Source organism: Mya arenaria, chromosome 4, assembly GCF_026914265.1.
Source record: "Mya arenaria isolate MELC-2E11 chromosome 4, ASM2691426v1".
NCBI lineage: Eukaryota > Metazoa > Mollusca > Bivalvia > Myida > Myidae > Mya > Mya arenaria.
The window spans coordinates 50,654,722-50,673,425 of record NC_069125.1 but is presented as its reverse complement, the minus strand read 5'-3'; the positions used below and the strand labels follow the sequence as shown (position 1 = coordinate 50,673,425).

Genomic DNA, 18,704 nt, shown 5'->3' with positions numbered 1-18,704 from the left:
ATGGTCAAGTATCCTTAAGCATAGATCTGCATAATCAACTAAATCCCACTTATAAACATACCTTTTAAGGCAAATGATGAATCATGTCCAAAAGTAGAGGTATTAACATTATTTAAATATCATTAGTGTAAATGATATAAACACATACTCAGTACTATAGTCCTTATAAGATGTCCTTAAATTGAAGGTCAACATTTGTTTCAATCCTTTCAAATAAATAATACCAATCAGTTATGGAGTCTGTGTTGTTTTCCTGTATGAGGTGAAAACTAATATCAAGCTGGGAACATCTGTAGTCTTTAGTATGTAGTTAATTGTTTTACCAAAGAGGCTGCTCTCTGATTCAGTGCCCAGTGACTCATGGCCACATTGATTTTCTGTTACAATAAATTGTGTGACAAAGTCCACCAGTACAGCTGACAAAACACATGAAAGACTTTTTTGGAACAAAACAGTGTCTGAGGAAATAAAGACAGAATTCTTTAACAATGACATCTTACCAAACAATGTGACATTGAATTAACTTAAGGAATGTCTGTGCATGCAATTTCAACCCAAACTTCAACCTTTAAGGGCAAGATGTTTTATTGTATTTAATGAATGCCAAATATATATATTCCTTCTTCTTTTAGATAGACACCTGGGCAAATTGTATACAACTTTGACATGTTGTCCATAGGTTACTTTTAGTCTACGGGTACATTGCAGTGACAGGATTGGTCAGTCATAATTATTGAATAAATATTGACCAATCAATAAACATTTTGGCTAACTGCTTGACCTATCTCAACAACGATTGGGTGCAGCTGTTTTGTGTACTGCAGACATATAAAGTACCGGAAATCTCAGAGACAATTTTGTACATGGTTAAAATACTGAACCATAATTTAACAACTTGCAAAACAATTCAGTTAAAATCACTGAGACAGCATTAAAGCATATAAAAAGTTTTATTTAATAGTTGTAAGAAAAAAGAATGCATCAGAATTATCTTAAATGAGCTAAAATCAAATATTTACCACAACTGATTACATCGCTAACACAACCGGATATACTTAAAACAACAGGATCATCCAGTTCATCTGTATTTCCTGTATCACTAATGAATATAACATTAAACAATGCAGCTCTTAACACTGCGGTCGCATCCTGAACTATCTTACGCCCTCAATCAACCCTGCGGTCTCAACATGCACTATCTTTAATGGGCGAGAAAGTTCTGTAGATTTTTTTAATATCAAACTAGTTTCTACAATTCTTTGATTACTGGTAATCAAAGTATCAAATACATACCAGGAAGTTGAAACAGATCCCAGTACTCCAGGAGATAAAATGTGAAACCTCACGATTGTCAACTATTACTGTATTGGAAAAATTGAATACTTTTCATGCTTTGGAAAGTGAAAGCACAATAATGCTCAATACAACTTTCTTTTATCAAGTGTAATGTACATGCATGGGGAATATAATCGTAAATGTCAATGTTTAAAATAACTTGCCCTGCAAGGTCGTTATAATCTGTAATGTCAATACATCACGGCTGACAATCATGTGCAATCATTACATGCACATACAAAACAGCACAGACAAGTTGTAGCCTATTTGTTAATCACCAATTAGGTTCAATTAATCAATGAGAAACGGGAATTAAGTGTAAAACAAGAAACCTAGATGGATATATCTCTGTAAAACATACATTTGAATTAAAGAAAACAAACCTGATGAGATTTAAACAGTTTCAAACAATTATTATTGTCAAAAAACAGAACATTTGTAAAATATACATTTAATTTATGACGTTCCTTTCTTTGGTTTAACCAGTATTTATTGCAGAAAATATTGAACAAAGTAAATAAGCATTTGAGCTACAGAAATGCATAAGAAACATACAAAAAAATGAGTGATGAAATGCATAAACAGTGAGTAAATCACAGAATTGAGAATAAAGCATAATTGGTTTTATTAAGTCTCTCTACTTTCTTTGAATGTAACACATTACCATTAGATATTTGACATTGATTTGTCATTTCGCCCTATTAAATAAGCGTCAAACATTTAACCAAAAATGGAATAAAATCCTTATGACAAATGTTCATGTTATAATATTCATCTTACAATCGTTGCCATTCAATACATAACTTTATGAAACTTGTTACCTTAACCAAATAAGCCTTATAATGGCCAGCTTTATTAAGTTTTGTATTAAATGGTAACTGATGTAAGATCCTATATAATTATTAATAGAAAATGAAATAAGATGACATACATGTATATCAAAATTGTGATTTGGAAATGCAAACTCAGAATTTAGTCAGTATCTAACAACCTAAGTTAACAAGTTTGTATGAAAATACCTGATCTATATAAAATGAAAACAGCTTAGCATTCCTCTCATTGACAAAAACGTCTGATTAAGAGAACAGTTTGAAGTAATGACACAGAAATATTGGACACAATGAGGGTGATAACAGTTTTATCTTTGCCTTTACAAAACCCACTTGTCACACACAATATCACTACACCGTGGGACATCCTTTTGTCAATTCTATTTCATTTGATCCATGCAATGCCGTTAACATATTGCAAATGCATTAAAGGTGTATGTCCTTGCATGCAGACACTGTGATGATGTGATCTTGCTTTAAATCAAATACACTATCAAGTTAATAACAAGAGCTGTCACAAAGACAGCACGCTCAACTATTCCACCGCTTTAAGTCTAAAGATTGCAAAGTTTTGGTGAAACATGCATGGATCACTGTAAAATTAGATTAAGTACAAACCTTAACTAGAAATTCTAAGTAAAATGATAAAGGGCAATGATTTGCATTACATGCAAAATAGAGTTATCCAACTTGATTATAAAAGTATATATTTGATCGTTGAGTATTGTATAAAGTCTCAATGCAATACATCAAGTAGTTGCTGTGATATTTACCTATATGTGTTTACAAGCAACATTTTAACCAGAACTTGAAAGTCAAATAATAAAAGGCAATAATTTGAATTAATGCAAGCCAGAGTTATTCAAACTTTTCACAAGCTCTAGCCATACATTGTCTGTCAAAATGATATAGAACCCTGCTCACAAGCCACAGAAGGACGGGAACCACGTTACACTGAACACTTTTACATAGACTGTCTGTGCATTACCACGGTTCACCTTTTAAAGTTTTTATTCGGCATATAAAAGAGATTGGTTTAGTTTCTATAACAATTTACGTTTGACATTCAACCTCCCATGAAAAATTGATACGTTTCTTACGTAACTAGTCTGTGCACTTATGTGTTGCCCATTCGCATGTATTATTTTATATTATATACAAGTGCTAGAGTTTTATATAAAATAGCCTGCCATGACAGAATTTTCTTTTATTTATTTGTGTATTGTTTATATCTTAGAGTTTGTCGTCTGATCCTTGGACTCCCTTGATAGCTTGTTTAGTTTCTAGAATTTTTCACACATTTAGTTTCTAGAATTATACACACATTTAGAATCCACTGCCCATTTACAAAAACACAAATATTATATGTCAATCATAACTATAATTTTATAAGTGTTCATTATCATATGGTTCCCGGTCCTTCGGTGGCTTCAATCGTCGATGAATGCAAGCAGTGTTCTACATCATTTTGACAGAAAATGTCTGGCAAATTCTTGTGATAATTCGCTTTTTGAAGCTTTTTCATGGTTGGCTTTTTCTCTACACAAGGATACTGTGGTGTTAATGCACCAGTCAATTGTAACCTCGGCCCTCCCCAGGTCCGGGGAATAGTGGGGACTTCGACTTTTGGTCCAGCCAAGCCCGGGAAAATTCCCGCCCTGCGGGAACGAACTGATGGTTAAATCCCCGCCAAATGCCCCCGCACCCCAGGGACCCTAGGTAAGGCCCATTGGCAGCCATATTTTGCGCAACAAAACCATCGCATTCACCCGGCACGGAGGGGACACCTGAAAGGTAAAAACACCGCCCATTTCCCCAGCTATCCCCGGACCTTGTGGTTACAATTGACTGGTGCGTAACACGTACATTATGGCTCATGCCCAAAACCATTAATGAAAATCTAGTTGTTGCCCTGCTTATACTTCACATCTTAACTCTTTATGATGGACTTCAGTGAATAAAACTAACCAATAAGGATGGTTGATATATTAAATCGAAAGATCTTGCACCCAAATGAAAAATTAAGACGTGGTTATGAAGGCTTAAAGGTGAATGTTTAAAGCCAAAAACGTGAGTCATTTGTTCCCAAATATTTATTCTATCAATATCAAAAGAATTCTATGATACATTTATGCATGTTATGTATGTAAATGTGTCACAAATGGAAGCATTCTCTGACTTTTTAAGTGTCTAAGAAAGTTTACACAACGTAAAAGTCTTGTAAAACATGAAATATTGGAATTTTGCAAATGTCAGTTTATTTACAATACAATCAAATGCGTTATAACTGTATGATAATTTATGATATGTTTGATAATTTATTTCTTTGGAACAGTATAACTTGTGTGTTTTGTTGTTGAATCTGCACAAATCTATGGTCAATCATAAAATAAGAACACATAATAACATAAGACTACAATATGTTTCACAGCATGTTGAATATCTCCAATTATTTATATATGTGTTGATTATTTTTCAGGTTGCAAATTAAATTCTCACTTTATTATTTACATGTTTTTTTTTACAATTAGAAGGTATGTCATCAGGTCTGCTTTCGAACAGTGATACAGAGACCATGCCTCAATAGCCACAACTGGCATCAAATGTGATTTTAATTCCTGCACAGACACATTATCTGATGAAATGGTGGTTGACATTCATGTTTATGAAGTTTAAGATGTCAAAATGTTTATCATTTATTCTTAAGCAGTACTTTGTTATACATTAATTGATAAAAGTAATAATACTTTTTTGGAGGGTGAGGGTGTGGATAACTCAAACTTATATTTCCTCTACTATTTTTACCTTTATAATACATGACTAATTGTTTTACATTAATATCTTATATTCATAAGTTTTTCTTTCTTTATTAATTTTTGTTCAAATTCTGATTTATGCTGATGAATGGTTGATACATGAAAAATAATTTATGTTCTGATTTCAGTTTGTGATGTCATCAACATAAGCAGACAGTAGTCCACCCGCATCTGCCCCGGGTTGACATTTGTACATATTTTGTAAATAAATTTTCAATCAGTTTGGAACCTTTCTTATAATTGTTTTATAATTGTTTTGCCACTACAGAGAGACATGTAGGGATCCCACTATTCATATTTATATCAGTTCATTACTCTTGTCTAAGCTGTAACAAAATAAATTTTATAAAAAATCACAAGTTACAAATACATGTATGCGTTCACATTAAGGGTGGAGACAGGAATTTCAGTTAGACCGGGAGTGACTTAAGGGCAAAACCTTTTGAAATGCAACTTTAAAACAAAAATGAATATGGCATAAAATGTTTGCAAGGTTTTTTTGGGTTACTCCCCCCCCCCCCAAGAAAATGTTAACAACAATTTCAAGTCTAAAATAGTGCATTTTGAGTGTATTTAATTCTTTCCTTTTTTCTCAGATATTGGCAAAAAAGGATACTTGGGATAGTTTTAAGAGGGGGGTGGGGGTATGGGGGGCACCTGATGTGGAATAGCAGGGACTTTGACTTTTGGTCCAATCACAGGTAAAATCCCTGCCCTTCGTGGACAAACTGCTGGTGAAATCACCGCCAAATGCCCCCGCCCATCCTAAATGTAGGTAGGTCCATTCCCCACAATTTTCGGTGCGAAAAAACAAAACCACCGCATTCACTCAGCACTGTGGGGCAACCTGGTAGGTAAAAACACAGTCCATTTCACCCACTATCACCGGTTAACCCCTGGACCAAGGCACGGCAATGGTTAGTCTAAAATAATAGAGGTGTTATACGGGATTCTTCCAATCCCTATGAAGGATTTGACATATCAAAAATCTAAAAAAAATCCGTCAACGTACAATTATTTGGACTAGGCAATGGTTACAATAGACTGGTGCATTATTAATACACCTTCATAACTGAACCAATTATATTGACTTAATCTTTTATAAGACATATTCTTAAAAGAAATCATACATGTTCTAAAGCCTGAAATAATATGAATTATGCATCATGGTCAACTTTCTTGATTTAAAAAAAAATCATTGGCAAATGGGTGGAAAATATCTCATTTTATGTTTATGGCAATGCATGATACTGATAATATACAAGTTCTTCCATTATTGTTAAGTATTATTTTGGCAAGTTTATTTTGGTTAGATGGACTAATATGAGTTCCTGACATCAACATGATCAAGCCACTTTATTTAGGTAACATTGCCGCCGTAACGATTTGTAAAAAAGCTTATGTTATGTCATATGGTTCAGTATTGAACCTTGTTAAATAACACCCAATGCATCTTTATCATAAAATAATGCACGTTCAATATTGTATTAAACTTTTTACCTTGATTAGTTTTTTTCTCCAGGTAAACGGTGCGACATATGGGTTATCCTACCTGAAGGTTACGTTATACTATTATTGGTTACACTAAACTGATATTACTGAGTCAGTCTCTAGAATCAGTAGTAGCTAGGACCTACTCCTAGGTATTAGATAAAACTTAAGATTGGCATATTATTTCGCAAATCCTAAAGGTTTAAATAGATATTAAAGGTGGAAATATAAATCGTGTCAAATGCGAAAGCTATCAAGTCGATATAAGCAGAGCAATGTCTACGTAAACATGACAAAACCGTATATATACATGTATGTACAGCGTTTTGTGAAAATGTTTTTCTTGGTGTCTGTAACAAAACATTTAAAAATTGACCATGAACGTACGTGGTGCACAAAGTTTTCTGAACTTTGTGTAACTTAACCAGTTTGATATGTTCTGAGTTCTATTATCTGTATGTGTTTCTTGCTGGGCGAGCCTTGTAAATAAGTTTACGGTACCTATAGTTCATGTAAGGTGGTGGATTCCTTTTGAGTGTTTTCTGTTTTACTGGGACATGCTCGTCAATGAATTGTTTTAATAGGTGTTCGTGTGCCCAATATATATCATCCATGTCTTCAAAGACATGGGCGAGAAGAAACGGTACATGGGAAAAAGACGTTCATTAAAAGAGTTGTTGTCAAATAATTTGTATGACCTAAAGGTGACCTTTTTTCTGAAATAGCTCACATTGTTTTCTTATAGTAGTTGCTAAGAGGCTGTGACAGTCGCCAAGGCCGCAATTAAAGTTGATTGTTTTACGTTAAAGACGATCATAAAAAAATATCCAAGTACATTTATGTTTACTTATGTATTTTTACCACACGTTTAACGTTTTTATCATGCATGCCTAATTTATTGTGTCAGTCGTGTTACACCAAGATTAAGAATGGTTTCAGGTGCTAAATGTTTGACCCTATTCGTTCAGCAATGTTTAGCATGTGTGTGGTGATTGCTCCTATTTTAAGTGAATTTAAATAAATATATTTCACTATTTAAATTAATTTATTTTTATTTCAAAATACATCATCAAAATACTGTGTGCTTATTTGATAGTCTGGAATATTTTGATACAAAAAAACATATGCATATTGTCGAAATACTTTTTCATAAGAATGCAAACGGAATTTTAAAATATTCCTATTCTTTATTTCACAAAACTTGCAAAAGATTGTACCTCAAAACTACATGAAAAAAAGATGTTGAAACGTTTTAATCGTTTTTTTAACACCCACTTAGTTCTGTGGAAGGTCCTTAAGCTTAAACTGAAAAAAGGCATATGTTATATTTTAGTGTCACTTTTAATATTTCTAATCTATTAATTAAAACAACGGAAACCTTACCCATTATACGACTATTCCAGATGTCAGTTAAGATAGAGGATTTTCATTTTGCATAATTATGACAATATATAATGTATATATAGGCGATCATAAATGTAACCCATTGTTTGCAGTTGTTAGGCTTTGCGGTCACTGTGCGGTTGGTATTTTTCACGTTATTCAAGAAATGCTTAAGCGACTGTCTCCCGAATAGAAGAAGTTTTTTTTTATCTTTAACGGTTTGAAGAAAAAACATTGTTGTAAAGTGCAATACATAAACTTAATATCGTAACTACGGAATGGAAAACTTAGTCAGAAATTCCGGAGAGCGGAGTATGTCCAGACAATCCAGCGTGCAGGTGAGTTCCATTTTCATCAGCGATTTGCTATCTAATGTAATTAATTGAAATATCCATATCACATAAAGTCAATGGTATCGCATTGTATATGATTACGTATTCTGTTGTATGTGGATGCACTGTCATGCTGCAGCAAAATGCACCAGTCAATTGTAATCACGCCCCCACCCCCCGCCCCCAGGTCCGGTGATATACCGGGGATAGCCGGGGAAATGGGCCGTGTTTTTACCTTTTAGGTGGCCCGCAGTACCGGGTGAATGCGGTGGTTTTACCAGCAGTTTGTCCCCAAAGGACTGACCGGATCTTACCCGGTCTTGGCTGGACCGAAAAAGTCCACGCTATTCCCCGGACCTGGGGGACGTGATTACAATTGACTGGTGCATAACGGCTGAGAGATTCAATAAAACAGTGATTGGTTTGACTTGACTTAAATGGACGATAATTTGCAAAGCAAGTTCTTTTAAAAGTCTCAAAACCTTTTCAAAGGGGAATACCTCACGAATTATACCAAAACGAGTTAAGCGATCTAAGCTTGATCCTGTTTTAAGTCACTTTAAATTATTCGAGAACGTGGGGCCTGCATGTGACCATGTGACTACCAATGCTACTTCTGCTAGTCTCGATAGTCATTCTAAAATGCCGTCCAGACCTCTTTTTTAAAGGTGTTTGGATAATGGCTACTAGTCTCGACCACCAGTTCCCATAGTTTATGGGCGATATCCTAGATATATTAAAAGATGCATGTACGTACTAATTTTTAAAATACAATACATTTTTATTAAATTCCTTGTCCCTTAAACACATGGATTAATACAGGAACGGCCTATATATCGTAAAGTGCTTATGTACTAGAACGTATTTTTAGACATTTAGGTAAATCGGGGAAATATAACGTCAAATTTATTGTTCCAGTTTTTCAAACAACGTCCGATTGAGTTTTTTTTTTAAATGGCGTACTGGGTGTACTCAATATGTTACTTAAGTCGATCTTATGGTCATACATGATTGATTTTCATTCACTCTATTGGTCAGTTATAAATAACAAGCAATCCGATTAGCTACATCGTTCTTCGATCCAGTTAAGACCAATATAGAATACCAGCCCTGCTGATTGCCAAAAGTGCGAAACGTTATAATGGTGCTTTCTTTGATATTGTTGCATAAGTCGAAATAAATTGAAATTATGTTCTGTTCTGTTAATCACAAGGCCCCCATATCTCGAAACTTCTTAAGTCCCTTATAACAGGGTTAAGCTAAGCTCAATATTTTTGTTTTCCAATTATTTGCATAATATTCACTTCTTTAGAAGTGTTTATACTTAAGATAGGAGTTATGTTTATGATAATCACAATTAACCATTTTTCATTTATAAAAATTCAATTTCAGTATGTATTTTGAATTATTGAAATAAACTACTTAAGCCCCTTAAGCTTAAGAAGTTTGAGAAATTGTGGCCAGATGCAGTGACACCAGATGCAGTGACACCAACACCAGATGCAGTGACACCAGATGCAGTGACACCAGGCCTATCACGAAAATACTAAAGTCAAATCTCAAACTCAATCTGAACTCATTGTTCCACCTTACAGTACGGCATCATTAAACTGACTAATGTTTGACTATTTTCGAAAGCACATTCTTACATGCATTATGTTGATTAACATGATTGCTCAATATTAAATATTATAAAAACATATTTTTACTTCACAAAATGTACTTGAGTAAAACTAAAAAAATAATAGATTGGACGCAAGGACAATTTTTGCTCTCATTTTTTTTCTGTAAAATATTGACCTTTCTTTATCAACATACTAGATGAGAGAATGCGATTTTAAAAGGGGTAAAACACAATTTTGAACCATATGATGCTGTAATTTGATAAAAAGAGTTGAGACTGAGAGTGAGATTTGACTTAAGTAATTTTGTGATATTGGGGCCAGGTACTCGATATTCGATACGTTTGTGTCGTGACTGCATCATTGGATTTCAAAAATAATTTTGTTGTATTTTATAAGATATTTGTACCACTGTGACCCATTAAGTACTAGTAAATGAGTATACATACCTTAGTTACGCACGCTATGGATACTAATGGTGGTGATATGATTATTTTCGTTTAAGCTGCTTACTGCCAATAATGGCTTTCATCAATATTTAATGAATAATATTAACATTCATCGATGTCCTTACTCTACCGGATATCTTGGTGAAAAAACGAACACTTCCCAGGATCTCCTGCAAATATGGTCACTGGCTTCCAGTTCTCTCTCAATTATTACTAGTATGTTGATCTTTGTTGGATAATTCGTACATTCACATGGACCATACAGATTTTGTACATTTGCATCTACCACACAGGATTGAACTAATTGAGACCTTTTAAGTTCCAGAACACCAGCAAAGCTAAAACTTGAGTTTTCATTGATTTTTGGTGTATGGGTTTAATTCTGATTATTACATGAACGGCAAAAATAATGGAGGTAAGGTCAATTGTGCCACTGACACAGGAACTGTCATTATTCTTAATGGATGAAAACTGCAAGAGTCTACCAATGGAGATACATGTTAAACCGGTGTCTTTAATGTTGGCGGTGTTTATTTCAGGGGTTGGCGCAGCAGACGAAGGGATTTGTGCGCGCGTACTCTAGCGGGGATCTAGAAGAGACGGAACGCGGTCTGGAGGAGGAGATCATTCGTGAGACCGGGTGCGCGCGCACAGGGAATCTAGCGAGGTACGTGATTTGGTTCATACGCGCGTACTCAAGCGATGAACTCGGGAGACTGGACTTAGATTAAGGAAATAGATGTGCCGGTTGACCGCGCACGGGAATTGGGTCGAGAAGAGTGAGCGCGCACCCGAGCGAGGAACAGATGGAGGAGAAATGCCGGTTGACCGGGCACAGGAAAAGGGTGAAGAAGAGTGAGCGCGCACCCGAGCGAGGAACAGAAGGAGGAGAAATGCCGGTTGACCGGGCACAGGAATAGGGTGAAGAAGAGTGAGCGCGCACCCGAGCAGGGTACTGAAGGAGGAGACCTGCCGGTTGACCGGACACGCGAATCGGGTGGAAAAGAGTGAGCGCGCACCCGAGCGGGGTACTGAAGGAGGAGATCTGTCGGGTGACCGGGCACAGAAATCGGATAGAGAAGAGTGACCGCGCACCCGAGCAGGGTTCTGAAGGAGGAGATCTGTCGGTGACCGGGCACAGGAATAAGGTGGAGAAGAGTGACCGCGCACCCGAGCGGGGTACTGAAGGAGGAGATCTGATGGTTGACCAGGCACAGGAATCCGGTGGAGAAGAGTGAGAGCGCACACGAGCGGAGTACTGAAAGAGGAGATCTGCCGCAAGACCGGGCACATGAATTGGGTAAAGAAGAGTGAGCGCGCACCCGAGCGGGTCATACACGAAGGACGGGAAGGGATGAGGGGGAGGGGGGCGCCGTGGCGTTGTGTCGTTCTGATTCGAGTTAATTTTGCCGACGATGTTAGGGATATTACATACGTATATGTTACTTAGTTGCTTGGCATTATTAATAAATATTTATATGCATATTTTGAACCAACTTTGTTGTTAAGCATTGTACATAGTTGTTGTTAGATGAGCTTACCGTTGGAGTCACGTGAAACTGAACACTAGTACATATATAATTAAGGATCGAACTGGTGGGGTATTTGTCAACCATGTTGATGGTCATATTCTTTAACATCTCATCTCTATCGATTGTCTAAGAAAAGTCATTCTAAGATATTTATTTTCCTAATTATCTTCATTTGATATTATAAATACCGGTTCAGACTTAACATATTTCCCCAGAGCAAACAATGACAAAGAATGAGCAAACATATTTCAAAAAAGCATCTCACTGGTTTTTAAGTCAATCTGTAGCTTTATATTTAAAAAATAATAATCAGAAGTCACATATTTTTTGCATTTCCTTGCCAGGTTGCGTCACCGTGGTGAGATGGTTCTGCACAGCAAACAGGTGCTTCTGGCGGTTGTCATCCTTAACCTGGTCGACTGTTGTCTTGTGCTCGGTGAACTCGTGCTGGATATTCATTACGTCAAGGGTAGCTATGTGATTGCTAATAGATCAAAATATCAAAATTGTGTTTTAACATTCTAATTTTAATGCGCTGAATGGGCTCAAGTGAGAATATATATTTTTGTCAATACTCGACTTAGGTTCAACATAAGTTGAAACGTTCTGATAAGGGATCGAAATAAGCAGGTGTGAAATGAATTGATAAACCCATAAAACATATTAAATCAAGGGAGCGCCATGTTGTCAGTAATATGTTAAAGATTTAATAAATCATGTAACCCCCACCACCCGAATGGCAGAAAATAAGTCATTTCACATTAAATGTCTGCGGGACAAGGAGATATGTTGAAAAATGTGCCTTACACTTAAGGTCGAATTCTATGTGAATAATCGTCTTCTTTGAGTTTGTGTCTGCCTATTTTAGCTATCTAATCATGCGGTAAGCCTGTTTCTTATCGTCAAAACCTACGACAGGTATGCTCGTGAATACGTAGCATTTTTTAAGCACAGTTATTTCCCTTGACAAATGACCACTTCATATGACCGGCGACAAGCCTAATTGAAAGGCAGCGAATAATTTGTTGTTGTTGTTTTTGTTTCAGCCGTTAAGATAACATTTCTGTGTTAAAACATATTTTATATCGTTGTTTTAACTCTTTACGGATATCTAAACGGCTCCTTTACAACATATTTTAAGACAGTTGAAAGAAACGTGATATTGATAGAACACTCTCCTAACAAACTAAAACACTATCGATAAACATTTTTCTATCGGAAATTGAACAGACATGTCCCTAAAGACTTAGCATTCAAATGAATGCGCTTTGAGCAGCCTATTTTTAGTACAGAAATAATGTTGCAGGGTCAAGCATGGCACTTTTTGATGTAAATAATTCGTATAAAAGTATATGTAAAGTATACTATTATATAGTTTAATATATAGACATATAATTGCAGAATCCCTGTCCGATACTTCTACATATGGTTCGTTTGAACCTGATGTCCTGCAAAGGTGCATTTATTTGTGTTTACACGCATTAATTGTTCGTTATTATGTAGTATCTAACGTACAAATTGCATTTAATACTCATTAAATGGCGGCCATATTATATTTTTTCGAAAAAATGTGGAAAGCTTTATACCAATCAAACAATAACAGTGATGTTTATGATTGTTAAAAATGCAAACTAGTCCCATTTTTCAATTCAGAGTTACGCCACGAAACTGAATACACGTCGGCCAAGTTTATAGTTGAGATGGAAAGCCGCTACCCAGACGTCATTCATGGTCATAGCATTGACGATATTGGGAGACTCTACAGCGAAATCTACAAAGCGCAATGCTTTTGGCCTTCAGGCAAAAACCATTTGCCGACTACACAGGCGTTAGCGGAGCATCGCCGTTATAACCGTGACGTCGAAACGTATTCGACGTCAACGCCGCCTGTATACAACCAAAATGTATCTGTGTTGGGTCAGTCCAACAAGCAGCAAAACAGCAGCGCAGCTGATTCTCATGATTTAAAAGAATTGCTAAATCACCTTGGAGGCCACAGTTTGATGGAGGACATCGCACACGGACTGCATAAGGCCAGCATTACCATCCTTGGCATTCTGTTTGTAGAGGTAAGCGGAATAGAACAATGTTGTTGTTTTTTTATTCATTCTTTGTGCTGTTCTACCTTTAAATTCAAAACGCAATATTCCTATGTAAAAAGCCACATGTATCGTATACTTAGCGTATTTGTGATGTTAAACGTTCTAAACCTTCCTTTTCAGAACCTTTTGAAGTTGTTTTGTATGGGGAAGACGTTTTTCATCAAGAAATTGGAGGTAATAAAAAGTGATTTTCAAATAATAGTCGTTTTTTGTGAGTGTGTTTTTGTGTGTGATTATAAAATAACGGAGCCAAACAGATAAGCCAAATAAGGCAGATTGCGAAATTTCAACGAATTATTTAATAAAACCATAATACGTGTATTCATTTGGCAAGATTTCAAGTTTCCACAAGTTTAAAATAATTGAGAGGTGTAAACTTCGAAAAGAAAGAAAATGGACGTCGGATTGTTTCAGAATGTAAGTTTTCACTCGATTTCAGGTTTTTGATGCTTTCATTGTGGTAGTGTCATTCGTGGTAGACCTCGTCCTCCTGAAGGGCCTCACGGAGTTTCCGGTGCCAGATGCCCTCTATATCCTCTCATTTCTCCTTCCCTGGAGAGTCATCAGGGTTGTCAACAGTACGTATATCATAGCGTCTTTAATGATTCCTCTTATTATGATTTCAATCACATAAAACGAACGTGTTCAATTTAATGACAAGACGGGTTCATCATTTCAAGTGCATTGCGAGCAGGGTGGAGCCACCGAACCCTTTAAGACGTTTGGCGTTTCTATAAAAGCCATACGACACACGATGTTGACGTCTTTCATTTACGAAGTACCGATGTGAGTTCATGTAGTTTGATTTTTCTAGTTGCTTCCCCTAACTGGGAGCAAACAGACGCGAATAAAGAGCCATAAATCAGGAGGCACTGCACGAAATATAGTTGGATGAACTTCTGCAATAACTGCCTACTTTGCAGGTCTGCTAGTGGCGGTGTTGGATCACGAACATTTCCGATTGAAGATGTTGTACCGAGAGAAGAAGGCCGTGGACGCCCAGCTCAAGATCCTAAAGGATAAGGAGAAACGATGGGATGTAAGTTTGAAAATATTTAGTGGGGAAATGATGGTACGTAAGTCGGAGAGGGAGATAGTAGGGGAAATGATATAGCGTAAGTCAGAGAAGGAGGTAGTAGGGGAAATGATATAACGTAAGTCGGAGAAGGAGGTAGATGGGGAAATGATATAGCGTAAGTCGGAGAAGGAGGTAGATGGGGAAATGATATAGCGTAAGTCGGATAAGGAGGTAGTAGGGGAAATGATATAGCGTAAGTCGGAGAAGGAGGTAGTAGGGAAAGTGATGGGACGTCAGTCGGAGAAGAAGGTTGTAGGGGAAATAATAGGACGTAAGTCGGAGGAGGTAGTAGAGGAATGATATAGCGTTAGTCGGAGAAGGAGGTAGTAGGGGAAACGGTGGGACGTAAGTCGGAGAAGGAGGTAGTAGGGGAAATTATTGGACGTAAGTCGGTAGAGGAGGTAGTAGGGATAAAATGGTAGGGCGTAGGTCGGAGGAGGTAGTACGGAAAATGATAGGACGTGTGTGGGAAAAGGGGCTGTAGGGGAAATGATGGGACGTAAGGTGAAGGTTGAAGGGGAAATAATGGGACGTAAGTCGGAGAAGGAGGTAGTAGAGGAATGATATAGCGTTAGTCGGAGAAGGAGGTAGTAGGGGAAACGGTGGGACGTATGTTGGAGAGAGAGGTAGTAGGAAAAATGATGGGACGTAAGTCGGAGAAGGAGGTAGAAGGGCAAATGATAGGATGTAAGTCGGAGAAGGAGGTAGTAGGGCAAATGATGGGATGTAAGTCGGAGAAGGAGGTAAAAGGAAATACGATAGGACGAGTGTGTGAGACAAGGAGGTAGTAGGGAAAACGATAGGACGTGTGTGTGAGTAGGAGGTAGTAGGGAAAACGATAGGACGTGTGTGTGAGTAGGAGGTAGTAGGGAAAACGATAGGACGTGTGTGTGAGTAGGAGGTAGTAGGGAAAACGATAGGACGTGTGTGTGAGTAGGAGGTAGTAGGGAAAACGATAGGACGTGTGTGTGAGTAGGAGGTAGTAGGGAAAACGATAGGACGTGTGTGTGAGTAGGAGGTAGTAGGGAAAACGATAGGACGTTTGTGTGAGTACTGGGTAGTAGGGGAAACGATAGGACGTGTGTTTGAGAGAAGAAGGTAGTAGGGAAAACGATAGGACGTAAGTCGGAGAAGGAGGTAGAAGGTAATATGAAAGGACGTGTGTGGGAGAAGGAGGTAGTAGGAAAAATGAAGTGACGTAAACCGGAGTAGGGGGTAGTAGGGAAAACGATAGGAGGTAAGTCGAATACGGGTAATATTTATTATTTAGTGCATGTAGCATGTTGCCTTTTATGAAATATTACAACTTGCATAACGTTCAAAAACAGATATCATATCGATGCGCTTAGTTAGGTAATGGTATCAAGACAATAATTATTGTCAAAGGTCAATGTCGAACCAACAAAAAACACTGAAGACACTAGACAAACGTTAAGACAAATGCAACCATTCACATTTTAACGGTGCTTTATGGGTATGTACTGTTATTCCATTGGATCAGTTTGTTTTCGTATATCTTTGTGTTGCTATTTTCAGTTCCACTTACAAAGGATAGAATCCTTCTGCGAAAGTGAGGGTATTCCAAAGTGGAAGATACGACAACATACAGGTTTAGAGTTTGTTTACACATTGAGCTATTTGTTTTATTAACAGTGTATTAAACAGTACTGTTGAAAGTACGTGGATTACTATAGGTGGACAAATGAATTTTATGCTTTGCAAGTACTTTCTGATAGGTTTAACTTAGTTATTATTTATGTTCGTCAGTTTAAAAATGTATCAACGGGCTCTATTGTCTCATTGTAGCAATGGGCAGAAAACAGTCCACTGTCTCGTCGATGGCGTCCCTAGCGTTTAACGGGTTTCTCCAAGGTATGCTGTTGAGGCCAAGTGATAAAAAGTCCGTCAAGTCATCCGTATCTCAGTCAATAGACGAGTGTACGTCTGACGTCGCGCTGTCTACAAACACAAACTGTGAAGTCATTCACGAAGGCGACAACGAGGACGTCAACTGTAACAGGCATAACAGCACTACGGAAAGTGAGCTGGATTTGTTGACTGTTGATGAAAGGGAGACTGCCGAACCAACGTTTCGTGCAAAACGAACGAAACGCGTCAGCTTTGACGCCAAGGAGGGAAAACCGCTGTTAAAATACCAGACAGCTGTTGACGTGTCTGAAGACGATCTATCACGTCAATCAAGCCAGGACGACAGTGTTTTTACGGAAGAACGCAAAGATATAACGTGATGGAATATGTTACCATTTTATAAAAAAAACAGCTCAACAATACTCGGGGATTTGTTCATACAATAAATATGCAAGTCCATGTTAATGCATACTACATAAAGTATAAATAACAATTTTGCGGCATACATTTAGAACAATAGCAACGAACGTGTATTTGTATTTACGTATATTTAGTCATGTTTTAAAGCAAATAAAAGAAAACAAATGCCGGCCATAAATGTACATTTGTATTCATAACCTTAATTTCTTGACAGTTTGACCTATTTTCTTATCTTTTGAAGCTACAATGAACATCAGCAACATTTGGACCATACCTGATATGCACAAGTTTGCAAACCAATTCCAGTAATGTACTTTGATGACCGTTACCGATACTTTTTGAATTACTTAATTACCTTGAAACTACAACGCGATGCACAGAAATGAAATATCAAAGGTTTTACAACTGTTGAAAAATACACCATCACAGCAGGCACGGCTACTTTCACAATCATTTATAGAATAATTTTGAAAATCTTATTCAACTTTAACTCGGGTGACCGATTTAAGGCCACGGTTGATTCTTATCTAGTGATTTGAAATATAATATATTGTCCAATTGAAAACATTTGATAAAAAATGTCCTTGTTAACTTGGGTAACAGCTGATGCTCTTGATATAATTATGCTAGGTTACGCCACTGTATATATATGCTGGGGCGGTTCCAGAATTTGTTGCGAGAGGGGTGCACTTCCAGGGCGGGAACTTATTTTCGGACATGTGCTATCTCGCTTATGAGCCATAAAGTTCATACTCAAAACGTGGAAGGGGATCTGCCGGCTTAACTTATCTTTTAAAATGATATAATTAATGTGCATCTGTTTCACCACATTGGCACGAAAAGTTCACTGAGACCATTTAAAGAGGTAGCTGAGAATGGGCGGAGGGGGGGGGGACGCCATGTTCGTTCTCCATAGACGTGTTAGCGGTATGATACCATCCAATATGGTGTTAACAGTCTTGGTTAATGTACTCGCGTATAAATTATTCATATAGAGTAAAAGCATTTCTGTCAAAGGAAACCATGTAAAATAGGCCGTGTTTTGAACTCGTTGTGGATTGTTTTCTGATGCTTTATTTTTACATTCATTTACAATTATTGCTAATCTTATTATATGCAAAGTCAAGATGATAATTAAAAGCAAAACTTAACTTGAACCATCCTATTCTAAAACCGTTCTCCTTTGATTGAAATAAAAAGTATGATTTCCCAATATATGCAGTGACTTTAGTCAAATAAAAAAGTTGTAAAACTGCTTTGGTCTTAAATGTTGGAACTGTGGTGATTGTCGCGTGGGAGACTGAATGGAATTTTTATCCAAGTTATATGGCGAAATAAATCTATAAACTGCAGAATTCATAGTTTAATGGGAAGAAGATTCAACATTTGCTGCAAATAAAATTTGCCCAAAATCATGCGACGCGGTTCAAACGTCAGCAATGCGA

At 37.0% G+C, this 18,704-nt stretch overlaps 2 protein-coding genes across 11 annotated transcripts in view; one reads left to right on the top strand and one right to left on the bottom strand.

Moving 5' to 3' along the window:
- Positions 1-6,530, bottom strand: part of LOC128231254 (nucleolar protein dao-5-like) — a 32,293-nt gene extending 25,763 nt beyond the window's left edge. For 5 of the 10 annotated variants that reach the window (XM_052943831.1, XM_052943822.1, XM_052943832.1 and 2 more), the window contains exon 1: positions 2,355-2,508. The gene's annotated coding sequence lies outside the window, so the exon portion shown is untranslated. Of the gene's footprint in view, positions 1-61; positions 90-148; positions 286-1,019; positions 1,238-1,293; positions 1,427-2,354; positions 2,509-6,481 lie in introns of those variants that run through there. The other 5 variants (XM_052943823.1, XM_052943825.1, XM_052943829.1 and 2 more) reach the window with 5 other exon arrangements.
- Positions 6,531-8,087: 1,557 nt separating this feature from the next.
- LOC128232854 (uncharacterized) lies at positions 8,088-17,424 on the top strand. The gene is made up of 9 exons (XM_052946625.1): positions 8,088-8,193; positions 10,798-10,925; positions 12,135-12,259; positions 13,444-13,859; positions 14,013-14,066; positions 14,332-14,470; positions 14,816-14,931; positions 16,507-16,579; positions 16,777-17,424. Exons 1-9 carry the CDS (start codon positions 8,134-8,136, stop codon positions 17,217-17,219), a joined length of 1,554 nt encoding a protein of 517 aa, XP_052802585.1. The 5' UTR covers positions 8,088-8,133; the 3' UTR covers positions 17,220-17,424.
- The last annotated feature ends 1,280 nt before the right edge of the window (positions 17,425-18,704 follow it).